General features: G+C 39.6%; 1 protein-coding gene across 3 annotated transcripts in view; it reads right to left on the bottom strand.

Annotated features, from left to right (window-relative positions):
* Positions 1-27,322, bottom strand: part of FAM172A (family with sequence similarity 172 member A) — a 254,120-nt gene that overhangs the window by 70,083 nt on the left and 156,715 nt on the right. For 2 of the 3 annotated variants that reach the window (XM_051789283.1, XM_051789285.1), the window contains exons 8-9: positions 7,818-7,934; positions 4,605-4,689 (exon numbers count right to left, since the gene is read on the bottom strand). In XM_051789283.1, the coding sequence (XP_051645243.1) occupies positions 4,605-4,689; positions 7,818-7,934 (202 nt within the window). Of the gene's footprint in view, positions 1-3,431; positions 3,467-4,604; positions 4,690-7,817; positions 7,935-27,322 lie in introns of those variants that run through there. The other variant, XM_051789284.1, reaches the window with a different exon arrangement.

The raw sequence follows: 27,322 nt of genomic DNA, 5'->3' as shown, positions 1-27,322 counted from the left end.
TGTTTGATATACCATACAGAGTCAAGCTTGATGTTAGGTACCAGGAAATACTATCTGAAGACTCACTTAAGAGCACCACTGGCAAAGTCATACCTGTCCCCCAAAATCAAGTTTGTTTTATTTCTACTAGCTCAAGGTTACTTTATTCAGCTATATGAGTTAATTCTTGCACTTTTTTCCTTATTACACACACATTTGTTCAAGTCTCGGCTCTTCTGCAAATAGAACTTTTCTCGATTACTGTCAGTGTTTTCATTCCATTGTGCAATCTTGTTTGTCTTTTCATGCTGTAATTTCCTTATTTCACAATGTTTTAACTACATTGCCTGCAACTGTTAATAACTAGTGATTTTGGGAGTCAACTAGGAAGGCTTTAAAAATATTTGTTTGGGCAATTCATTTTATTAATGTTACAATAACTTCATTTGATTACTTTAAATTAGTGTTGGTGCATATCCACTTCGGCAAAATACTGTGAAGTTTAATCTTCTCTCCTAAATGACAAGCTTACCTGGCAGAAACACACGGGTTAAGGAATCCAAACTGGATTCAGGAAAACAAAGGCCATGTTTACCTGGCAAAATTTACCACAATACCTTTCCTGGGGTTCAGGCCACTATCCTGAAATCAAAGTAATTTAATTCCTGAACAACATTAGAGATGGACACAGATCCACGGATCTGTTTTCTCCCATCCTCACTTTCCACTACTCCCACCCAGTAGCTGCTCCAGTAGGATGGCTTTCCAAGGGCTTGTGGATCTCCTGCTCTAGAATTAGGAGAAATGTTGTAAGGTCTCAGAGACACAGCACGAACCTCAACTATGGTTAGCAATAACATGATAAACCTGTCATTAAAACATCTATTCTAGTGTCTGTGTCAAATTCCAAGTTGATGCCCAGTCTCCTAACCAGTAATTCTTCAACCGCTACTCCATTTTATGTAATGATTTTTAGTGTACAGACAGCTTTTAAAGTCTTCATCTTTCTTCACCCTATATTTGCTTAGACGGATCCATCTCCTCTGAGACAGAAGAAAGGTCTTCTGGTTTGTTTCCATTAGGAAGGTGGATTAAGACTGATGCAGAAGATGATGTCAAGTCTAACAAATGTCCTTAATTAGAGCTGAAAGTGAAGAGGGTAAGAGATAGGGACCTTGAATATTCCAACCCCCATGTCATTTGAGCAAACTTCCACTAGACCAGGTAGCTCAAAGCTCCATCCAACTTGGCCTTGAACACTTATGGGGTGGGGCATACACAACTTCTCTCAGCAAACTGTGCCAGTGCCTCATCAGCCTCACAGGGAAGAATTTCTTTCCTGTCTTTTCTTATCTAAATCTGCCCTTTGACAGTTTGCAGCCATTCCTCTGTTGTCCTATCACTCCATGCCCTTGTCAAAAGCCCCTCTCCAGCTCTCTTGCAGCGGGTTTAGTTACTGAAAGGTGCTCCAAGGTCTCCCTGGAGCCTTCTCTTCTCCAGGCTGAATAACTCTCTCAGTCTGACTCCATAGTAGAGGTGCTGGAGCACTGTGAGCATCTTTGTTGCCTGTTCTGAACTTGGTCCAACAGGTCTACATCTATCTTGTGCTGAGCAACCTAGAGCTGGATACAGTGCTCCACATAAGATCTCATGAGAGCCGTGTAGAGGGACAGAATCAACCACCTCGACCGGCTGGTCACACTTCTTTTGATGCAGTCTTTGGTGGTTGTCTTTCTGGACTGGAGGCACACATTGGTGGGTCATACTGAATTTCTTGTCAACCAATACCTGCAAATCATTCTCCTATGAGTTGCTCCCAATTTATTATCTACCCAGTCTGTATTTGTGCTTGAGATTGCCCTGAGCCATGTGTGGGACCTTGCACTTACTTGGCCTTTTTGAACTTTTCAGGGTCCATATCTTCTACAGGCCCACCTCTCAAGATCCCTCTGTATGACATGCCTTCCTTCCAGAGTGCCAAGTGCAACACACAGCTTTGCTGTTGTTGGCAAACTTGTTGAGGGTGCACTCAATCCCACTGTCCATATTGCCGACAAAATGTTGGAAAACATTAAACTGACACCAGCATGCAACCAATTCCTTGAGATGCGGAGGAAAGACCATTAAGGCGGGACCCTCACAGGACCTCTTGCCACAAGAACAGATTCTTTTGTTACTAAGATATGAATAACTTATAGCAAACTTTTTAATTACTTAATAATGCTTTAATCAAAATCTTTAATGACTCTATCTGGAAATACAAGTAATTTTTCCTGTTCAATGGCCATTTATATCTCTCCAGTGATTTTAAGGGACATGCAAACAGTAGGCTGTGAGATAATCTGCAGTAGGTATTGCTCAAATTAGGACTGCCTGTAAATTCCAATATGCTGATTAGCTGAATATCAGACCTTTTTGGAAAAGCTGGCTCATGAGATGTGACCAAGAGGCAGTTATTCCTGAACTTACTTTTCAGCACAGAGATAAAAGATAGGGTTCCAAGCAGAGAAGTGAATCTTCCTGCTGCACAGGGTTTATTTTTAAGGATCTCCTGTCATTGCTCTTACTGCTCTTGCTGTCATTTGTTGAAATACCAAGGGCAATGCTGCCAGGATTTGAGTGTGGGCTGTTCCAGTACTGCAATTCTCAGGAAAGGAGAGAATTAAAATCTCTCACATTAAACAATAACGCTCCTACGTCTAGCAGCATTTCATAAATTCGTTACAGATTACCTTAATACAGGTTTAGACTGTTACCTATATAAACACACTGTACGAATTATTCACTTGATCCTCTGTAAATGTCTTACAGTTGTTCATATAAGACATGAATACAAGAAATATAAGCAAAAACATGTGAGCAAACTGATAATTCAGCAGCAGTCACATCAAGTTATACTATTTTAAACTGGTTTTATGTTACAAAGAACCAGCTTGGAAATAGTTAGCTTACATTAAATCATTATGCAAAATTTCTCTTGAGAACTTCTAAAACATTAGTCATCTTAATCTACCAGCACTGCTTATATGCACTAAAAACAAATAGCCAATTTTTACTGGCTGAAATCCTACACCCTTTAAATTAATTCTTCTAACACTTGGCTGTAGCTTGGGAGTTCTTTAAGTGGTGTAGAAACATAATGACCAATGTGACCCATCCTCAATACAAGTCAAGACTTATTCACACTCTATTAAAGGACCAGTCTGCTTTTTAAGTACACCAAGAATTTCTTTTATAGAATACATTTTATATTATTTACATAGGATGAATACAAAGAAAGAGAAGAGATGCTCAGATGGAGGATTTTCAGTGCAGGCCAGCGTACAGCAAAAACTGACTGGTTGCTATCCAAGCCCCTATTTACCTGACTAAAATAACCTCTATAGCATACAGTCTTTCACAACAGCAAAACAGATGTCAGAGGTTGGAAGTTTTAAAAAATTCCACTCCTGAGCAGTATTTTTCCTTCAAACTACAGTAATCTCCCCTAAAGGAGAAAAAAGTTGGTAAATTAATGTTGAATCTATGAAAATTTAAGTAATGTATCACTTTCCAAGGCACTACAACAGAGCAGTGTCAGATTGCATGCGTCTGTACAGAGCTGATGATCTGCACGTAGATCCCAACCCATAGCAGAAATATGATTAAAATATCTGTTTGTTGTGAGCTGTCCAACAAAGTACCACTAAATTTTCCAAGCCTTAAAAATATCCTGCAGTAAACTAAGTTTTATCTGCAAGGTTAGATCTCATTAACAACCCTGCAAATGCAGACAGATATGAAACTCTAACTTGTCAAATGAATAACTGCATCCCACAGAGCAAGGTCAGATATATTGTTCCAGCTTTTAAATTAATATTGTATAGACTGTGTCTTCCTTTGAACCTGATTTTATATTCTACAGAAATATCCTACCTATGGCTTTTAGAAAATCTGATAATCAAACATGAAAGTTCAGTAACAGCTTTATGTATTTTAGATTACTTTCCTACAGAGATTGGAGACTTTCCTTTTACATTGACAACTGTGTCTACTTTCTGGAATTAACTAAAGTCTCTCTGAATTATTTCACGTGCTTCTTACGATTTTTGATTCATTACTGAAAAAGCCTGGCTGAGTATTTCCAAAACAATGGAAACTCACATCAACATTCTTGGACGCTGTAAATAATTCGCTATGTAAACTAGACTTATGCTGACCAGCATACAGGAAAGCGTCTTGTTTAGCTTAGCTGTAACTTTCATTAATATACTTCTTTAAAACCTTGTTGTCCACATAGAGTTAGATATTTTTACAAGGATAAATTTCCCAGTTTTTGGCATTGCTATTATTTTTCTTAGGCTCCACATATAATGTCACCAACTACTTAAGACAAAAAGAAAGGAAGATTAAAAAAATTCAAGCAACAAATAGACAAGAGAAGTTAAATCCCACACAAAGCAAAAAAAACCAAAAACAAACCAAAAAACCAGTGAGCTGCATAATATAGCAGCAGTCATATGCTTTCAACCATATCTTGGTGTAGAAGGGTTAAAATGCAGTCATAACCAAATGCATTTTTAAATAAAAAAGTTGCTCCTGAGCACAAACACATAAACTGGCTTACCAAAAACAAATGGACATACCTGCAGAGACACGGGGGCAATCTGGCAGCATGGACTCCACTGAAGTGTCCAGGGGCTCGGAGCTGGACACCCAGTTACAGCAGTTCTGTAAGAGTAGGCAGTAATTTTGGGGTAAGCCAAAAACTCAGAGTAAAAATAAATACAGACGTTGTAAGTAAGGACAATGATCACATCAAAATACTCTAATTTACACAGCAGTCCAAGCAGGACTGGAAAGTACACTACACCAGTTTATTCACACTTACTATCAATGAACTACTATAGTTTCATACCAAATGAGGAAAGAGTAAGACCATAATTCAGGAGATTTGTAATGCGCTTAAATAGCATGTCTCTAAGTGCTACTCTGAGTGCTAATAGACTTGAGGAGGTGCTTGGACCAACTAGTGCCTGAATCACCCACCACACACTTTAAGCTTTTCCTTTCTGCTGCTTTTAAATAGGTGTTGATATAAACACTGAGCCTGCTCGCTTGCCAACATTAAGGAATCAGAAATTTTTCCGTGTGTTTTGATGGAGTACACCATGGAAAGAATGTTTGTATAATCAGGAAACAACATATCATAACTGAACAGAAGCCTTCAAGATAGCAGATTAATATTCAAATAATTGGAAATATGACTGAGATGAATTGTGCATGAACATTTAAAAAGGCAAATACCAGTCTTTGGGGACTTATATTCCGGAAGCATTTACATTTACCTTTCATTCCCGAACCTCTGAGTAGGATGAATTTGCCATGAATTTTGTAAATGTTTTCCTCCAAATGATATCTATTCAGAGTAGTCTATGAACTAAATTATTAAATAATATGCTTTTAATAAAATATGCTGAAACTACATCAAATCTACAGAACTGAAGATTTAATTTTAAAGCAACTGCATTTTTAATAAGATTAGCAGCTGAACAACAAGACCTATGTGGCTTCCCCTGTTTCAAATCTGAATTTTCCCTTTATGAAAACCTGATTAACTTCACTAAGAGAGAAAGGAAAAAACCTGCACAACTTTTTGGAAAGACCCAATAAATTTTCAGACAGATTTCTAAAAAATCATACCATCAATCATGATAGTAAAAATGGACAACTTCTATTCTGGTAAACAAGCATGTATTGTGTATTTCTAGATGCTTGCTGCCCTAGTTGTGCACCATGGAGTCCGTCCTCACTGTGGAAAGATCCTTGACTGGTAGATCAAGTGTCTTATTGTATTTCCTTAATTCATTCTGTCTGGAAGAAGATGTCAGCTGTGTTGCAGTGAGAAGAGAATTTCAAAGGCTTCAGTCCCCACCAATAAAGGGCAAGGAATGGCTTTTGAATAGATTTGTCAAGGCAACCCTACTGTTCTGGGACCAGGGAGAGCAGGAACAACATAAAGGAAGGGTTGCTGTATGAGATTAGAAAGTGAAGTTCACAAAGCATGGCAGATTTTTGTAAGAAACAGTAGATCAATGAAACTATTGAACTCAACAAAAAAAAAAAAAACAACAAACACACTATTCAGTAATATAACTTTTTTAGTAAAAAAATGGTTAAAATGGAAGTATTTCACAGAGGTTTTCAGGTTTAAAGTAGGAAAGCATTATACATTTTTACAATTTGCATGTATAATTTTAATTAACAGCTGAATGTGAAATTGCAAATGTAAGATGGTAGATATTATAAAAGAAGTAGAATTTTTATAAAGTATTACAATCATTTGAAATAAGTAAAATTAATATTAACTACTGATAGAACACTACATCAGAGAGCTGGAGATAATACAGAAGATTAGCACACAATTAACTAGCTTTTATATACAATGTGACACTTCCCTGTAAGAAATAAGTATTCTCGAAAGCAGTGTCAAGATATGTAAATGGATGATTTGTTTTATCATTCATCACAGCTCCTAATAAATTCAAAAATCATGACTTCTATAGGTACTAAAAATAGGCCTGCAATGATACAGGAGAGATAGCTCCAGTGAAGAATTACTTTTTTAACAATTCATTCTTTCAATGACAGCAATTAGCCCTACAGACAGGCAGCGATTAGGTGTATATTTTAATTATTATTCATTTTACCAGTAGCCTTAAACCTGATTAAAGTAAGAGATATCCAGGTGATACGCTAGTCTTAATACCACTCAGCCACATTTCACATATGTAAAATTCTTCTTTCTTATAGGAGATTTTTAATGCTAATGTAAGTTATGACACTCTATCCACTTTTTAGGCCATTAATCATTTAACGTATTCTTTAACATCTACTTTCTGCAAATGAAATTAAAGGTAATGCACTTGTCTTATTCAGACTAAATGCTTAAAGAAAAATGGAGATGTCAGATTCAAATTACAGGATTTAAAATTTCAGTTTTACTACATAACACATATTTTAAGGTTTTGATTTCCCATAAAGAAAATGGGGATTTCTCTGACAAAGCCTGTAGGGATTACCATTCTTTATATTTTTAACATTTAAGTCAGAACTGTCAGGCTGCATCCCAGGTGATTCTCTATTCCCATCAGTCATGGCCTATAAAACTTTAAGGTTAAGTCAGGAATAGGCACTCTATACACAAAGTTTCACTAAATCCATGAGAAAAAGTCAAGTCTAACAGGAAGTTCAGGATGCAACTAGTTTAAATTTGCTCTGTGCACCTATTATTTTAGTGTTCTGCCATGGGAATGTAAAAAAACATAGAGATGAGCCTGACCTGGTGAGGACAAGACTCATAAAGAGTAGTTTAGCTGCTCTTGCTTTAAAAAATATGATTTTTAAAATGTCAGTACCCCATACTTCAGTATGAAACCTTCAGAGCACTATAGAAGTAATTACATATCATAAAACTGCTGAGAGAAAGGATACTTTGCCAGCCATGCAAATCATCAAACTGAGTCACGAAGAGCTTAAAGGGGCTTTGCAGAGTGCACCCAGGACTTTGCTCCAGATATCAGGCACTGCAAAGACCTCCTTAGTATGTCTCTATATTGTCACGCAGCAGGAAGAAACACTGGACTTAGCTCTTATAATTTTGACTGCTCACTTTGAAATTCAGAAATGGCTTTAATCTTGGTTATTTTAGGGGCTGGTATGGATACATGATTTCCTCAGTCTTGTAATGTGCTGTCTTTCACATCCAAAAAACCAGAAAAGGTCAGCAGAAACAGACATGTTTAGTGAGCCATATACAGATGTATATACTCTAACTCTTCAAAAAAAATAGGCCTTACCTCTCGCATCCACTCTCGAATAGTTTTTCCAACTTCTTGATGCCACACATTATGAACAGAGTCTGTCAACGCCACAGCAGTTACCTTATTTTTTACTTCTGCCTCTCGTTGAATCATCTGTTAAAAAATAATGCATTAAAATTCATCCTTTCTATTGAATAGAGTCTGCTTAGTCAGAGATAATGATCTTAAATTAAAAAAAAGAAAGAGTAATACAGAATCAGTACTTGACATCACTTGTTTTAAAGTTTTTACAAATCCTAACAGCTCCAGAAACACCTAATATTTTTGATAAAAGAAATAATACTAACTTTTAACTGACTGAACTATTCAGTCCTATTATTTTCCATGTGACTTGACAATTCTAGGATTAAAGGCATCATAGTGAAAAAATGGAAGATTCCCTGAGGACACCTTTTACAAGCTTCTCCAAGTTCCTATTTCAGTGCTTCAGGGAAGCTGGTACCTGCGGTTCACTGTAAGCTACTCATGACTATCATCTACTAATTTTCAGTAGATTGCTGTAGTTTTTCTGATGTAGAATCTCACTTTGACTTGTTTTTTTTTTTTCTTTTTCTATCCAATTTGGCTATCTTGCACTCACACCATGGTCCCAAAAGTCTTGGTGGTCTCTCTTATACATATGCTTATCCAGCTAACTCCAAAGCCTCTCAGTATTTTTAGGATATTAAAGAGCCTCTGTTGTTGTAAATGACATTATGACTAAATAATATCAGTTCTAAAATCAATTAAATGATTGCTGCAAATAACACCAGCGAACTAGTGAGATGCTGTGGAATTCAGCACTGCTCTGCAAGATAAAAGGGACTGGAAAAGAATAGTTTGATATCAAAGAGAGACAAAAAGGTTTTAATCTCCTGACACGAGTGACCCTAATTTGTAACACTGGATCAAAGAAAGCATAATAAATTATACTTATAACACCAGCATTTCGCAACAAGTGTCTTTATACTGCGTATGTATTAAAGTTATTTTTTTTTTAAGCTTCTTTTTGTATAAATGCAGCACATACAACATTTCTAAAACCAGGCATTCTTTGTTCACGCTCTAGTAACTGCTTATCAGCATATAGGCTGTACCTCTGAACCCTCTGTTCCATGTCCTTGCCATAAGAGTGGCTCCAAATTCTTACCAGAAAATAAGTTCTTTGAAAGAGACCATATCTAAAAAGAAGACTTGTCAGCAATACACACCCAACTTGCTTTAAACCCTGCTGTACATCAAATAAGTTTTTGAAACACACTGTACGTACTAATACTCCTGTTCCAGTGCTGTGTATTCCAGCACTCACTTGGCTACACTGTCTTGTACAAAACACTGATTTAAACAGCAAAGGTGCAAAAATTTCACTGTTCTTGAAGCCCACATACCTACCAATTACTTGGAACTATTACATGCAGGGGGAAGCTTAAAATCATCACCAGCTCATAGTATTCTAGTATGACTTCTTCCATGAAGGGCTGGTATTCGGAAGCACTTCTAATGACCATCAAAGGGAAGAAATATGCTCTGCTTTGGGAAAGCAGTTTTTTCTCAAGCTATTGTGTCCTGCATTTCTGTTTCAAAAACTAGTCACCCAGTTCATCTAAGAAAATCACTTTTTTCTTCAAATCCCAAGAAAAAACAAATGTACAGTTCCCTTTTTCCTTTCTAGACTTAGCTCAGGTTTGCTATTCTCAGTTTCCCTAAGCACATGGAAGAACTGCCAGCCACTGATCGGCATCTCTTCCTACTCTTTCTTCACATGGTACATGCGGTTTTTGCTTTTCAGATCATATATGATATATAGGAAATAATATGCAATACCCAACATGCTCCTGGTGCTTGCCATTGAGCTTTGTGGATGCCTGCAGAATGGTATTCTCTTCATAAAGATCAGCAAAGAGACTGAGGCTGACAATGCGATGTTTTTTGATAACTCAGCCACAGTGCTAAGGTCAGGATAAGGTCTCACGGATGCAGCAGCAAAGAGGGATCGAAGGGATTAACTGAGCTTTAGTTACAGATTTCCTTACATCCAGCCCAGAAGAAGTAAGTTTTGGTAGGCATCCATGCCCTTATGAATCAACTTAGAAAGAAAGAGACAAAAACAATACCTCAAGTAGGGAAAGGATCAAGGCTAAAACCTTCACTTAAACAACTAGTCTAACGTGTCCATCTTTAAGTGACACAGAAATGTCACAACAGAGCATGTCAAACTCAGGACACTTTAGCTTCTATCAGAACAGCTCAAGCTCCCTGCAACAACAGGACATTCACTGATAATAATAATCAAGGAGAACAGATCCAGGTTAAGCTCAAGAAGCAGACCCTCTTATCAGGGATGATAATTTATCTAGCAAGAAGATACAAGAAGCCTATGTGCTTTTGGCCATAGATGCTTCAATACTCAGCAAATGCCATAGATTCAATGAATGGATACCTCACAGTTAAAACACACTTATCTTTTCTAAAACCGGTTTTGAATTAATATAAATTTAAAAAATTAAGTCAGCGGAATAAATTTGTTAGAGTAAAATACATTCACATTGAAAAACAACATAGCAGTCAGCACATAACTACAGAGTTGTTCCAAATTCCAAGGGAAGGATGATATGGGATGCAAGATTTACAAGACTAATCTACTCCACGCAGCCTGTACAGTCTTTTGAGGTGGACATAATAAAACTGAAGATATTTAATAGACCACAGGCTACTAAAAATAACAAAAATTAGGTATTTTTATTCAGAATAAGGGTTTTTTTTTTCTGAAAGAAAGGCCTACAGATTTTGTCTGAAGTTCATTTTATGCCTTATTACTCTTTGTACATCAGTGAATTTCATAGATGGGAATTTTTCACAACCTAAGAATTATCTAATTAATTAATTATTTAATTAATTATTTAGTTATTTTCAAATCTTAAATTATTCTTAGCTGAATAGATTTTGCGAGAAGACATTTCTCTTTGAATCCCTTCATTGGATGGTTTACAGCTTCACTCACTCTGTCATTACACTCCTTCTTCCAATAATTCCATTACTGCCAGAAGTAGGTAAGTTGGCACTTCTCTGTTATGTAAACTGGTTCTCAGGTATCACTCAACACACCATTCTGAGTCCTTTGGAATTTCCCAACCATTTTCTCTCTTTAGGCATTTCCATTTTACCTTTGCTCTTGAGTTCCTTCTTTGCAGTGATATTTAAGTTTGATTTTGTAACTTATTAAACATATATCAACACTATGTATTTCATTCCCTTAGAAGGACAAGTTGTAGACAAGAAAGCACAAGAGTGCTTTCATTGAAACAAGAAAGCACTCAAGCATCCTTTTGAAAGTCTTCTCTATGCCAGTGGTTGAAAATTTGTTCCTTCACTTTGGAAGGGAAAATGTCAATTACCTAGTTGCAGAAGTATTCAGCTCTAACAGTTATATATGCAAGAACTTGAAATTCCCTAAAAATGCACTCCTTAAACTATTACATAATAATTACTCATTTATTGGTCAATTTAATAAGTATTCTACTGCTAATCTGTCTGTAATCCTCTGTAAGTTTATATTACACAGTTATCATAACTTTATAATGACAAAAAGATGATACTTCTATTATCTGTAGTGTATGTATATAAAACATAGCCTCATACATATAATACATACACAGTATATTTAGCATGTATGTATAGCTGGCACAGATGATAAAATATACCTTTGGTATATATTTCATAGCATAACAATCTTGTCAAATGAAAGTATCAGTGTGCTAAAAGCAGACTCAGAAGCCTGATCCTGCAAACACAAAAATCTATGAATATCCCAGGTAGACTTTAGGTATACGGCCTGTCAGAGTAAATCCTTGCAGCATTGATTCCATATCCTTTATGTCTATTCTAACAGGTATTTAAAACAGCTAAAAATTCAAAACTCTGGTAAAGGTAAAAGGAAGTTAAAATATTATTTTATTTTTACAGGCTCAGACAATCAAATCAACAACCATTACTTCATATTTGGGGAATACTTACTCTTCTGAGTTGCTTATAATTAGGAATGAGGAAAAATGGATTGAAAAATGAACAAAAAATGCACCCAAATATTAATTCCCTTGAACTTTTGAAAAAACTTTCAGCAACTTACTCTGCCTTCCATTGCAATTTCAGTCATGGCATGTTGTTTACATGGTATGCACTGAGCTTTAGCAACCATGTTGACAGTAAGCATTTGCCTTGGAGCAATATAATTTTGATGCAAGTCCTCCACCATCTCTAGTTCCATCATAGTGGTTTGAGACTTTAAGATGTTTTGGCATCTGCAAACTGAATTCCTTTCACAGGAAACAACTGGAAGCCCCACTCCAAATATTCTCTGCAATTTCCAAAAGTGGAATGAGTTTGAGGTAGAAATTCTGGTGGATCAAAACAGCATCAGCTGGACATTGCAATATTGTAAAAGCAATGGTAGATGGGAAGAGAGAAGAAATCACATGACAGGAATGGTGTGCAAGAGGGCAATTTTTACTTAGCACTTTCAAAAAGACTTGCAGATTCTTTCTTGGTAACTTCACATGCTCTCCTTGGAGATTGCTATGTGCCTGTGGTCTTCCAACATGCTCTTTAGCCCTCCTTTCACTCAGTCTCATACATATCAAGTAACTTGTCTGTCTGAGTGGCAGCACTTGAGCCTCTCCTCAGCTAGGAAAAATTCTTCACCAGGAAGTATGTAATTACGTATGTCTGTAGTTCAAGTTCGCTGGTCTGGGATTCCCAAGACCTTTCACTGCTTCCTGAACAGAATTCCTGAATTTCTGAAATAATGTCATGTTTTTAAAAGGGAATTAGATCCTCAAGCCCTCATAAAATATTATAATTAGGGATTAGAATTTCTGAGCAACTACACTTTAACAGCACAAAGCCAAAATAATAAATAATACAAAGTTCCACTAGTTCTCATTTTCAATTAGCAACAACAATAACTTTTCCTAAATGAATTCACAGATGTGATAAAATCCATGCTTGCAGTAGACAAAGCCTCTGATAAATAGCAGTTTTTAAACAGTGAAAGAAGACATCTGCACAGATACAACCAAAGAACAACCACAGACAAGTACTTTCTGATATTTTGTTCAAAGATCTATTGGATTTTACCTCTATAACTCTGATACTTTTCTACATCATTAAACCACACTCAACAGTAATAATAACACATGCTTTAGAACAGATTGCTTTAGAGCATCTGGAGTCTAGGACTCATCAAAGTTCACACTGTAAAACAATTTCTGTTGCAGAACTTCTACTGAAAATTTCCACGCACGCTTTACATTGGAGCTGTAGGTTTTTAAAATTAATCATGACTAGAAAAATATTTAAATCTAAAATAACTCAAGATTAAAAAAAGTGTAGGTGTCATAAAAAAAAACCTGACAACTGAAAAAACCCTGTACACAAAATTCTGCTGGTAATATTTGTGAACAGTGTAAACAACATGCATGGCTCTTTCATACAAAAGCCTCAGGGCTCAGCTTCCTTAAATAATTATCTATTAATTATTATTATTTGTTAATTAAATAATAATGCAATTCCTCCGCTTCCCTTGACCCTAGTGTGTCACGACAGGGAACTTACTAGAGAAAAACCTTTGAGGACCTGTAATAATGTGGAGAACACCAAGTTCCCAAACATGGGTGATTTAAGTGTGTGAGAGGGCTACAGGTAGGAATTTTGGCTCACCTCACAAACCTCTGTGCAATTTGTCCAGCAAAAACAAAGCATAACAGTTCAACAGAAAGCCCATCATATAACCTAAACTGGTATGGTACCACAGCAGTAGAAATCTTTGAATGGGTCCGCTACATCTTGCCCACAACAGAGCAAAGCAAACCAATCTGGTGGTAGACGCACCCTGCACCATCTGGAACACAAAATATTAGCACTCCACAGATAATTTCCTTGCAGACCAAAATTAGACAAGAGAGTTTGGTGAAGCTCTTCCCATCAAAAGCTCAGCTAAACAAAAGCTAATCCCATTTTTGCTGCATCTCAAGATATTTCAGCAGTGAAGGTTGTTGACACATTAGCCTTTGCACTGCTGGAGAACTGCATTGATGTCCAGAAAAGGAAGTTTGGAGCAGATGAGTCTACCTGGAGTCAGCCAGTTGGGACTACCTCCTGACAGCAGGAGTCTGCTGTCCCAGAATTGGAGATCTGAACTGGGGAAATCAAGTTTTGAAGGGTCAACAGCTTCTACGTATCTCATCCAGGAAAAGAACATGAAACCTAATCAGTGTAAGTGTTAATGTTCCTATGTTGCTGATAGGAGCATGAAGCTGTTGGTTTGCCTCTAATATATGGAATAAACACCAGTCTGGTCTTAGGAATGTGGAGCTCCACAAGGGTCTGCTTAAGCTGCCGAGAAGCATCCAAAATTAGCATGTGCGATATTTGGCACAGCTAATGCTGAGGAGGATCTGATGTTCAAGCTGGGTTATTTAAAGGTAGCTTGGGTATGTCATCCTCATCATCATGGCTAGGCTTCGCGAACAAAGATTTGAGAAGGACTCTACCCACGCTTGCTGCAAACGCACTGATGGCTAAAAAGGCCAATGTGAGATAGACAAGTCCGGTTGCAAAAGGCACAGTGGAAAGTCTCTTTAGGCGGTATTGGCAAGACACAGTTCTTTCTGCGTTGTCTTTTCTCCTCAAGAGTGATTCTGTGTGTGTTCTCAAAAGAAGCAGCAGCGTTACAGATGGTGTGTCTGCATGTCTCCTGATTGGAGGCCAGAGTAGACCGATGATGATGATCAATATGGCCAAAGCTGAGATATTGTTTCAGGGAGTCCTTGTATCTCCTCTTGCGGCAGCCGGTGGCAAGTTCACCATAAAGCAAGATCTTAGGGAGGCGGTGGTCTTTCATCCTGGAGACGTGTCCTGCCCATCGCAGCTGTGTTCTCAGCAACATGGCCTCAATGCTTGTGACTGCTGCTTGTTCTAGAACAGATGTATTGGTCACATAATCTGACCAGTGGATGTTTAGGATTGTGCGGAGACAGTGTTGATGGAAGCGTTCTAGGAGTCGCAGGTGGTGGTGATAGATGACCCATGATTCAGACCCATATAAAAGAGCAGACAGTACAATGGCTCTGTAAACACTGATCTTTTTACTTTTCTTCAAGTGTTTCTTACAGTAAACTCTTTTATAGAGTTTTCCAAAAGCTCTATATGCCTTTGCTAACCTGTTGTCTATCTTCCCATCAATCTTACCATCTGAGGAGATGAGGCTACCCAGGTAATTAAACTGCTGGACTGATTTGAGCTCTGATTGGCCAATGGTGATATGGGTATGATGGAAGACTTCCTGAGGTGCAGGTTGATAGAGAACTTCTGTCTTCTTCAAGCTGGCTTCCAGCCCAAAAAGCTCAGCAGCCTCTGCAAAGCAGGATGTTAAACACTGCAGAGCTGCTTCTGTGTGGGCGACAAGGGCGACATCGTCAGCAAAAAGCAGCTTCCAGACAAGATGATTTAAGGTCTCAGTGTGGGCCTTCAGTCGCCTTAGGTTGAATAGGCTTCCATTGGTACGATATCAGATGTAGATACTGTTTTCTTCATCGAGGTCTGCCGTGGCCCTTTGGAGCATCATGCAGAAAAAGACTGTGAATAGAACTGGTGCAAGAACACAACCTTGTTTCACACCATTGGTTATTAGAAAGTGCTCAAAAAGTGCATTGCCGTATCTGACTTGGCCGTGCTGATCCTCATGAAGCAAAATGATCATTTTGAGGAACTTGGGGGACACCCTAAATGTTCCAAAATCTGCCACAGACCTTTTCTGCTCACAGTATCAAAAGCTTTGGTGAAATCAACAAAGGTTACTTAGAGGCCTTTGTTCTGTTCCCTACACTTCTCTTGCAGTTGTCTGAGAACAAATACCATGTCTGTGGTGCTCCTGTTGGCTCTGAAACCACATTGGCTTTCAGGTAGAATTCCTTCTGCTATAGTGGGTATTAGTCTGTTCAAGAGTATTCTTGCCAGGATTTTGCCAGCAGTGGAGAGCAGAGTAATACCACAGTAATTTGAGCAGTCTGATTTAGCTCCTTTCTTCCTATACAAGGTGATGATGACTGCATCATGAAGGTCTGATGGTAGTTCGCCTAGTTCCCAACAGCGCACCACAAACATGTGAAATTTAGCACGGAGTGCAAGGCCCCCATGTTTCCAGACTTCAGGTGGAATTCCATCAACCCCAGCTGCCTTGCCAGTTTTCACCTGCTGTATGGCCTTAAGAGTTTCTCCTATAGAAGGGACAATACCCAATTCATTTTTCACTGATTGTTGTGTGATGGACTGAATTACTGAGTCTTGGACTACACGGTTGGTACTGAAAAGAATCTGAAAGTGTTCAGACCATCAATTCAGAATGGAAATGTTATCTGTGAGAAGCATTTGACCATCTGCACTGAGTAAAGGGCTTTGAACCTGGTGTGTAGGTCCATATACTGCTTTCAAAGCCTCATAGAATTCTCTGTATTCACCTGAATCTGCCCATAATTGGACGTTTTCTGCTAGATTGATCCACCATTTGTTCTGGATGTCTCGAAGTTTCTGTTGGAGCTTGCTGCATGCAAGACAAAAGGCTGCTTTACTTACATAATAAGATGGCTGAGCAAGTTGTGCTTGGTGAGCAGTTCTCTTCTTCCTCAACAATTCCTGCATCTCTTGATTGTTTTCATCAAACCAGTTCTTGTTTTTCTTGAAGGAGAACCCTAAGGATTCTTCAGAGGACTGCAGGATGCTGTTTTTAATATGGTGCCAAAGCGCTTCGGGAGAGGGATCTATGGAATGATCTTCCAGTCTAGTTTTAAGATTTACCTGGAAGCTGTCTCTCACTGCGGCTGATTGGAGATTGTTAACTTGGAGTCTTCTCCTTGGAATACCATCCCTTTTAGGTTTGAACTTGAAGTGGAAGTTAAGTTTACAACGCACAAGGTGATGATCTGTTTGTCATTCTGCACTAGGCATCACGTGGGTATGATGAACATTGCAAACACCTCTCTGTCGCACCAAGACATAATCAGTGAGGTGCCAATGCTTAGATCTAGGATGCATCCAGGTTGTCTTCAAACTATCTTTCTGCTGAAAGATAGCATTGGTGATGGTGAACTTCTGCTCCGCACAAAACTCTAGCAGAAGGCATCCACTATCATTGCAGTTTCCAACACCATGCTTGCCTAATACTTCTTTCCAGGCTTCAGATTTCTTTCCTACTCTGGCATTGAAATCACCCAGGATTATGATCTTTTCATCTGCAGGAACCTTTTGGGTAAGGCAGTGCAGGTCGGTGTAGAATTTATCTTTTTCAGCAGGGTCAGCTTGGAGAGTTGGGGCATATATACTAAAGAGGACAACGTGTTGTTTGTTGCGTAGTGGGAGGCATAAGGAGATGACACAATTGGAATGACCTGTCATCAAATTTTCAAGTTTAGAGACAACAGAGTTTTTAATCATGAAGCCAACTCTTGAAAGATGACTTTCAGTTCTGGGTTTATCTGAGTGTATAACTGGCACCATGTTCTCTAAGGCTGCCTTCCTCATAGAGACAAACTTCACTGAGAACAGCAATGTCGATGTTAAGTCGTGACAGTTTGTGAGCAATTAGAGCAGAACAATACTCAGGGTGTCCACTATCCACAGCATCAAGCATGGTTCTGATGTTCCAGCATGCAAGTGTCAATTTGAACACACCTTTAAAGGCAGGTGTATGCCTTTGTCTCTTTATCTTTATTCGACCGCATCAGAAGATGCCCATTGGCCATGGTTAACCAACTGGGTGAAGGGTGGAGATGAGCTTTGGTTAGGCCACCTTTTCTAGGCCCCTCTCCATGTGGAGTAAGCAGTGCCGTCCTTGAAAAAGGCTGCTTGGTCATTCAGGATGTTGCTGAACAAGACTGTCATCTCCGGGGGCAGTCTCAGGCGACCAATGTCCCAAACCTCCTGCATGCAGGGTTGAGTCTGCAGCTTCCAGTGCACCTTTCACCTGCCATTTTGTCCCTCGTCTATCGCTACAGGGCTTTACAAATGTGGACATATCCTTCGAGCCTGCGCAATGGATTTTTTTTTAGGTGAGGCACAGTATGCGCAGAACTGGTCCCACCCTTTACTCCTAAGGTTCATCTGCCAGGGCCTGGCAATCTTGGAAAGTGACAGTGAAGTCCTCAAAACATAGGTTTAATTAGAGTATCCTTCTCTTGGATGGATGGCCTTACAGGGCCAAGCGAGCTCTGTCTGCCCAGGTTTGGAATTAGAGTTGTCCTTCTCCTAGGATGACTGCCGGAAGGCTGGTGAGCCCATCCTACCCAGGGACACATTTTATCTGACCCTTCAGTTTTGACCTGTCTGGCATGGGAGACCCTACTGGAGGCATATACCACCGCCAGCACAGCTTGCAACCTCATAAGGGCACACAAGCTTCTTCCCCACTAAAATGATTTGGATGAGCCTTTCTCTCCCTACCTTCCCCCCCCCAGCCTCCTACACTCAAACCCAAAAACATTCCCTTGCCCTAAACACCCTTCCAAGATGCTATAATTCCAAAACAAACTGTTCCTGGGCAGAAGCTGCAAGCGAGCCAAGCCCAGCATATCCCACCTTCACTGCAACAATGCTGGAACAGGGAGCAACTCTGACACACCCGCGGGTGAGGCGGGCACACAGACAAGGGGTCCTCGCACCCACCTGGGGCTCGGGCACTTCCCACAGCCCCAGCCCAGCCTAAACCCCTCCAACCCCCAGAAAAACCCACTACCCACCCTAACCTTACCCTCCCCCACAGCGTGTCACCACAGGTCCCTCCCCACACCGCCCACCAAATGGGACTGCCCTGCCCACCCTCCCACCAGTCTGGGGATCCCACAGGCCCATCCATCCCTCTCCCCCAAACGGGATGTGCAGTATTTGGCACAGCTAATGCTGAGGAGCATCTGATGCTCAAGCTGGGTTGTTTAAAGGTAGCTTGGGTACGTACACTACAGGAAAATCATGCTCAAACAATCCACATAGTTCACTAAACTATTTCATTTTGTACTCACAGTTAATTTGGATTTGGGTAGTGCAAGATGATGCAAGTGTGTGATCACGCCTAAAACTCTGGCACAGCAGAGGACCTTTGTTGCTCTGGATTTACAATGCATCAGTGTAAGCAGCATCATTTTAACAGACATGCAGGAGGGTTTCTCATAGGAGGCTGCATCACCTCTCTAAATGACACGAACACATCTCTGCTTGAAATTGGGAGTGCCCAGCCCCTTGCCCTAGCCTTGCTCTCCAGAGCTCAGCTTTCACAAGGACTTTCACAGCCCTAGTCAGTTCTGTATATGGAGAAACCACAAGCCATCATTTTGAACACATTTCCTTGTTTAAATGTAGGTCAGGTGCCAGACTTTCAGCCTGGTCGTGAAGCCATTAGGACAGTTAGCAGCATTTAAGAGCAGTGGATGCACAGCTGACTCCCAGCAGTGGTGCCCAACTGACATTTTATCAGAGGCACCCCATCACACCTGAGCGAGGTGCTGAACGCTGCCTGAGACCTACCACTGAGAAATATTGGTAAGTTTTCAAACCCCACCAGTTTTCTTGCTATTGGCAGGAGTTATAGGAATCTCCAGACTAGAGAGGAGCAGGGTCTCGGGGTGCAGACAGATGACTGAGTTATGATGACTCCTCCAGTTGCTGTCTGTCAGACTCATCGCAGTAGCTCGCAGCTTGTACGGGTTTTGCTGAAGGGTGGCAGCAGATAGAAGCTGGGTTGTTGATGCTGATACCAACCTCAGCCATCTGGTCCACCCATCTGAGGGATGCAACTGCTCCAGGGCAAAGACGCTCATCTGCTCCCCAGTCTGGCTCTAAACTGCCACTGTTTTCAACCCCAGGGCTTCAAGCCTGGTCAGCCTCTCTGCAGTTGTTTCTTTGAATGATTTCAGATAGAATAGGAAGCAGGGCTGGACAGAAATAAACCCTTTGCACACCAGGTTCTTCTTCCTAAGGTACTTGCTTGAGCTGAACATCATCTAAATTACAGTGGACCAGCTTTACTGTATCTAAACACACCATATGCATATAAAATGGATTAATCAAACCAGTTGTTTACTCTCAGACTATCTTGTTGGGTTTCTGTTTTGCATCATGTGAGGTGAAAACCTCTAAAAGCTTTGAACCAGAATAAGTAGGTTCTTGGAATTTTTCTTACTCAAATAAAGTTAAATAAAATACATTGACCCTAAATATTTGAGATGACAAATTAGTTGAAATAAACTGCTACTGCAAATCAGTGTGTAACACAACTAATAACAGACAAGGCTTGGAAATTAAATGATACAAGGGGCTGGCATTTTGTTTTGATATTTTACCATTATGAAGGTAATGGTTCATATCTAATGAAAAATATGGCCTGGAGTAAGTTATGGAAGTAATTTTCTCATGTTTCAATAAATGTGTAAATCCAGAACTCAATCTACAAGTGAATAATCATATGAGTGAAATGAATGTGAAACAATCAAGCAAATAACTGTTTTTACATGTTAAGTATCAAATACAACAGGGTAGAATGGCATTACTTCTTCATTGCCTCTGTTTGAATGGTACATGGAAAATTTTTATTACAGCTTTCTGCAAATCTCATGCTGGTGCTTTTTTCAAGGAAATAGCCAGGTTCCTTGTTTCATTCTATATCAAGAGAAACAGAGAGTACTGCACTGGTTTAAAATCAAGAGGGCAAATACTCTACAGATTTCTAGATGTTGGCTGTGGACTCATCATTTATTTAGGAAGTTGCTCCACTTTTACCATACATGTATACAAACATATCAGCCTATGTATTAATTTTTATTAGGAGGCCAGACTTTAAAAAAACAAACAGAAAATGAGAGAAGGTGAATCTTAAGCCCAGCATCTCACAGATGGACATGAAGTCTGACACCCTTGTTATTTAAACACAGACAGATGGATTTCCACTTCAGCCAGAGGATAAGACAACACTCATTCTTCCTGTCCTTTGAAGCCTCAGCTTCAACTCTTGCAATCTCCAACTGACTTCAGAAAGGAAAAGTTTCTCCACAGACAAGGTCTCTGAAGCAACAGGGTATGTAAACTGAAGCTTCTGAGGTCACACAAATTCATGGAGTTAACTTTCTTTGTGGTTAGGGAATGACAAATTGTGATTTGTTATTGCAGGCTGCCAAAAGAGTGGCGCAACAGATTCCCTCTTCTTTCCCGTTAAAATGCTGCTGCTGCTTGCATGCTCCTTCACCAAAAAAGTATGTGCATATGTGGCAGAAACCCAAATTATACAAAGCAGATGACAATATCATAGAATCACAGAATGGTTTGGGTTGGAAAGGACCTTAGAGAACATCTAGTTTCAACCCCAATATGACTGACATCTTCAAAGTCTGAAAAAACAGTAAAGCAGAAGAAAAAATACTGGATAATTTTTTTCATCAGCCCTCTTTATCAGACATTGGACATGCCATCAGATATGAAACAAGGTTTTCCACCCACTTATGACATGGGGAAGTAGTAGCAAGGCTAAGAAGCCTCCATGGAGGAGAAAATCCTTCATATGCTAAAGGGTTTTGTGAACTAGCCTGAAAGATGTATAACTGTGTAAAACAGTTTTATATAATAGAAAAAAATGAATGAAACAAATGATTCAGAAAAAGATCTTCCAACTCACAGGACAGAACAGCACACATTCATAATTAAGTACCTAGTCCATGTCCTGTGCCAGTAGCCATCAATCACAGTCGTACCGGCAAAGGAAGCCCAGACCCTCCACCCTCCAGAGACCTGGGCATGGACCTCCTCTCCATCTGCAGCAACACACAACTTCCACCACAGCATCCTTGGACATGGAAATGTGCAGGGGTCTGGGATGCCGTCTCACTGCCATGAAGTCTTTCTGTGTTCCTCCTTCTGGCCTGTTTAGTGATCTTGCACCAACCTGGTCATCAGCTTGCTCACATAACTTACTTCTGAGTAATCCTCTAGGAGACTGGTGTGTGCTACTTGCTCTGCATTGCCCTCAGCACAAGCCTGCTCATCAAACACCACAAATCACCCTCCACTACTTAAGACACCGCTCAGTGAAGTGATGCCAGGTAACAAAAGAATAAGGAGTGCCATTTCTTAGCATAAAGAATGCTGTCATTTGCTGTTGTGCCTGAGTGTGAGGACAATGGATGCTGCACAAAAGCACCAAATATTCTCAGCTTCCCAAGTAGGAGTGTTCTCATTTAGCACACAGAGTCCTTCCTTGGTGAAATAACCCAAGCTCTTGTGCTCACAAGCCTCGAAGAGAGACTGGCATGTTAAAGAGTGTTGCATGTTTATTTTCAAGGTTGTTAGGAAACAGAGAAGTCCTCTTGAAAGTTTTGCATCAGACTCTGTCTCTGGTGTTTGCACTCAGATTGCCAGACCCAGACTTTCCTGCAGCTATGAGCCAGGCCACACTGAAACCAGGCTGGCTTCTGAAACCAGACTATACCAGTGGGCAAGCTGGGATGGCATGGAGAGCACTGGGCAACCCTCCCCTCTCACTGCAGAAGAAACAGGCAGTGCTGCTATGGTAAATGCCTCTGGTCCACCAGGTAGAACTTGAAGAAATAGCTGCCTTGTCTTGTGACCACGAGGTCTTCAGTGAGCTTGTCAGGATGCCACAGGACTGTGAAAATCAGCCACCACTGTACTAAAGCAAAGGCAATGTCTGCTAAACTTTCTGCACACACTCTTCACAGTTTCTGGTCAGTGTACTTTGAAGACAGGCCTGTTGTGGATTCAACTACTTGCCCATCTTTTTAAGCTAAGGGCTTACAATTTCCTACTTAAGAAGTCCCACTTAAAAAAAATGAACTCAGAGATATCATGGAAAGCAAAACACTCTGAGTGAAATCTGCAAATTCTGGCCCTCATCAATGAAAATTTAAAATGTTAAAAACATGAGATAAGGGAGGAACTCAGTCCCTCTTTCCCACAGCATTTCATGCCTGCTTTGTGTTATGTCTACCAAATTATAAGCTCCTTGAGAGAGAACCATTTTCCTTTTGTTTGGTTGTGAACACACAGTTGGAAGTTTAAGCACCTAGCATACAGAGAAGCATTCCTGTATGCTCTTTTGCCTAATTTTAAAATAAGTTAAATAGAATATACATAATAGCCATTTAGTTAGATAAAAGGCAGCTGGAGCCACCCCTGGTGTTTATTTCCAAACCATTACACATCACTCGCAAGATACTCCCCATGACCCTCTGATCTCATAAGGTTCATAAACAACACTAAAAAACAAAGCAACTGCAAGCTTTATTTCTGCTCCTTTTCCTCCAGCTCTCTTCACTGATGAAACAAACCAGGACAAGCTTTCCATGTCTTTATTTCACTACCAGTACCACAATCACCATAGCTTATGCAGGGCAGAACAGGGTCTGATGAGCAACCCCCTTCCACAAGTAGTCTGACTGTATCACACCATCATTTGAAAGTCATCACATAACTGGACCATGACACCAAATACATTTCACAGCTCTCATCTCTGGGATCTTCAGTATCCTTGTCTGTCCTCTTATAAAGATGACACCCCAACTGCATATCCAGTATTTAAATAAATAAGTCCATCCATCAGACACAGCACCTTGAAGGCTTCTACGTGCTTTGGGAGGGGCTGTAGCAATGGAGTGCAACAGTTCTGAACACAGTTTAGAAACACACAGAGTACCAAAACACAATATAGTTCAATCTATATGCGTGCACTTACAACCATATAAAAGTCCTTTTAAACTTCACAAGAAGCATCATTATACCAGGAAAAATGCCTCGCTGGGAAGTTATCTCAGTTTAACCAAATTGTTTGTAAACTAGTGATTGAACTCACAAAAACCCCTGAAATATAGACAAACTTTACTCTGCTGAACCCACCCTGGGTCTGCCTACTCCTAACGTATGCTGGTGCCACCTCTGAGTAGAGGACCTGAGCTAAGCACTGGAACAAAACCAGCCTTCCCTGTGGAAAGGGAGCAAAGGTTCATGAAAGACTTGAAAGGAGGCTTTCTCGAGCTTAACAACAGCTGTGCTGCCAATGTTTTCAGATTATTTTTCCCCCCTATAACCTTTGTGTCAGCTTCTGAAATGAATGGCTTTGGCTTACAAACCTGTGCTCCTGGACCAAACAGCCCTGTGAAGCTAGCAGTCCCTTTCAACCTCACCTCTTGTGTTGCTAACTTTAGATCTAATTCCTTCCCCTCCCCTGCTAACAGGGCCAGAGATGTAGGTGCAAGTAAGCTTGAGCCAAACATTATGAACAGCCCACAAAACACTGTGGTGCTAGGACAAGGAGACACATTGTTCCTGCACGAGATAGGACAGCTTGAGCTTTTTGGTGGGACACTGCAGCAGTTGCTCCACGTCCCACAGATTTCTGAAACATCTGGTACCAATGCATCACTAGGTGAGAATTTTGTGGTTTGGATCATAAATACATTGTCTGGGATTTTCTTTTTCTGCACTTGCTGCAGTTTCTAGAGGGAATCATATTGCATTGCAGGCCAGCTAGCTTGGCTGTTGAAGACCAAGTGTGAAAATAGTGGCAGTAAATCCCATCTGAGCCATTCTTGCAAAACATGGATATGAATATATCTTGCAGTACACAGGTTTTATCACAGCATACTCTTCCAGCTTAGGTTTCAAAGGTGAAGCTATAAGCATGTTAGGCAGATTACTGCCAGCACTGGAGGATGTGTTCTCGGGAGAGCAAAGACCTGTGCTGGCCCTGTGCTAAATGTTCCTCCCACTTACTGGTACCCACCAAGCTCTGCTCAGCGTATGCATGTGTTTTATTTTTCCAGACCGAGGTGTTATCAGCAAACTCCAAAGTTTACACGAGGTGGATGACAGAACTCATTTGATCCAATGAGGCTTGTATTGATGAAATATCATTTAGATTTGATGAAATACCTAGTTCTGTATAAATTTACTGCAAAAATTTACTGCATCATATATGTGGCATGCCTGTTGTCTCAGAAGAAACACAGTTTTACTTCCACTGGTTTTAGGGAAAAAGTCATAGTTTTAAAATGGGTTATATGCATCTCTATGGACATAAACACATTCTCTAAATTGTCACAGAGATTTCCACAGAAATGAGTATATAGCAGAGAGTCATCATTTCAGTTTCATATATTAATGAACAAGAAATTACATTCCTTTTACAGCAACTGTCCTCCAGCATACCCCTACCTTAAGGAACATAGTACTTCAAAATGCTGACAAGAGCAAAGTCTGCAAGCCCTTTCTTTAATTATCAGACAGTAAGCAACCATAAGAGAAAGCACTGGAAAATGTACACTTGCAAGGGCTTTTTTTTTTTTTGCAGGTACTGGGAGATTTTCTGTCTTCCCTTGTTTTTAATTTATAAAGCTATTCCAACATTTATCTGAGCAAACAGTAGTGGTCTAAGTTACATACAGCATGAGAGCCCACTGAAGTTGCAGTCTCAGCTTCCACAGCATTACTGCAGCACTAAAATTATCAATAAAAATATTTTCACATTCTATCTGACAAAATCAACTTTACTAAGAAGTATGATATTTCTTCTAAGATAAATTTAGTAATTGCTTTTTTACTTCTCAGGTTTTTTTCAATTACGATTTTATCTAATCAAACATCTAGCCTAATATGAAAATAGATTGGAGCGATACCATGTGGCTTAAATTAAGAGATATCAGTCCAATTGTTAAGTAAGCTGGTAAAAACTTTTTACAAAGCAATGCTAATGGGAAGTGACGGTGTCAGTGCTGGAAGGCAGAGTTTGCTGTTGTAGCCCAGAGCAGCTGTGACAGTGCAGATTCAGCTGCACTGCTCCACTAACTTATTAAAATTATCTTCTGGAAAATAAACCAAACAAACCCTTCAATGCATCAACAGGTCATTTATTTCTACTTAAAGGGTTTCAGTTGAGACTCCCAACGCAATGGCCAGGAGTGATTTTCGCCAGGCATTGGATATAGATCATTCACGAATTGCACAAAGGCTACTGAAAAGCCATCAGATGGGAACAGCTTTTGGTCACTACTAAACAGGGGACAGATTTGAACCAGTGACCTAGAAGTGAAAGACTTTGTAATCTGATTACCAATCCCTTGAGCCATCCCATCCCTCCCCTTTTCCTTTTTACTGATAAGAGAAAAAGAGTCTTATTACCTAAGCAACTTTTGTAGCCTGTTAGCAATGCAAAAGCTTTCATTTAGTGCTTGAAAAGGAAAGTCTCATGGGCACGCTTATTAGCCCATCTCAAGCACAAGCTCTGTACTATTTTTCCCTATTAATTTCAAAATAAATGTATTGGTATAAAATTGTAGCACAATGCTTTTTTTGATAATGATTTATAGTAAAGTTCTTGCTGATTAAAATAGGTGCTGATGAGAGGTTTTCACATAGCTGTGGAGTCAACAGATCCCTCACCGGCAAACGAAGAGACAACATGCTCCTTTTGTCAGCAAATACTCCAAAGAATATAAACACATTACTGAAGTATGGTGCATATAAGAATCTAAACCAATTGTTTTTCCTGCATAAATCATACAATCACAAAGATTATTTCCTCATTCAGAAGCAGGAAGGTTTGATATGTGCTATAATTGCATCACTAAATATTTTAATGCACAAACAGGATCTCCCAAGTATGCCAAGACCCATTTAAATCGCCTTTAGGAGACAATGTTTCTCCTTTTCCTCCCCATTTCTCTTCTCAAGACACTCAGGAAGAAATGTGGGAGACCTTTTCTGCCAGTTTCCTACCTTTTTTTTTTCCCTAGTCATTGTGGCCTGCATGTTAACAATCTTCCTTTTGTTGGAAGCAATAAACAAGTAGCTACACTGTAGTGGTGCAGTGTTCCTGTTTTTCTTTGCTACTACATTCAGCCAATGTCTCAAAAATTAATGCAAGTGTATCAGGATCTGAAATTAACTTTTTATAGCCATAAGCAACATCCTGCCAGGAGGGGCAAAATCCTATTACAGCAGTTCTGGCATCTCACTGCTTATAGACCATTAGTACGTACAAAATAGGATTTCAAATTACCAAATGGTGAATGCAAAAAGAGTTGTTCTGTATTGATTAAACATCTTTTTTATTTCTGTTTGTTTATGAACTGATAAAGCAAAACTAGGTGATGCTTGCTTTTAAATGACAGATCTATTACTAAACATTGGGTAGGCAACCAGACTGTTCAAGACACTACATGATCATACAGAAATAATTATGAAACCTACATATTTATAATAAACACACTACACTGTCCTCTGGAGTTGTGCTATAACTTCCAGAAGGATTTTTGAGAAAGACATATACTCACCTCACTGTTTAAAAAGACATTGCTCAGGACTGGAATGGCTCAAAATCACTTTAACATTTGCAAGCAATTATTCTGGACTAAAACACCATACTTTCAATTCACTCAGCACAAAACACAACCTATTGT

The sequence above is a fragment of the Manacus candei genome, unplaced genomic scaffold, assembly GCF_025592945.1.
Source record: "Manacus candei isolate 608988 ecotype Guabito, Panama unplaced genomic scaffold, ASM2559294v1 h1tg000027l, whole genome shotgun sequence".
NCBI lineage: Eukaryota > Metazoa > Chordata > Aves > Passeriformes > Pipridae > Manacus > Manacus candei.
The sequence above is the reverse complement of the archived record's forward strand: the minus strand, read 5'-3'. Positions and strand labels throughout refer to the sequence as shown.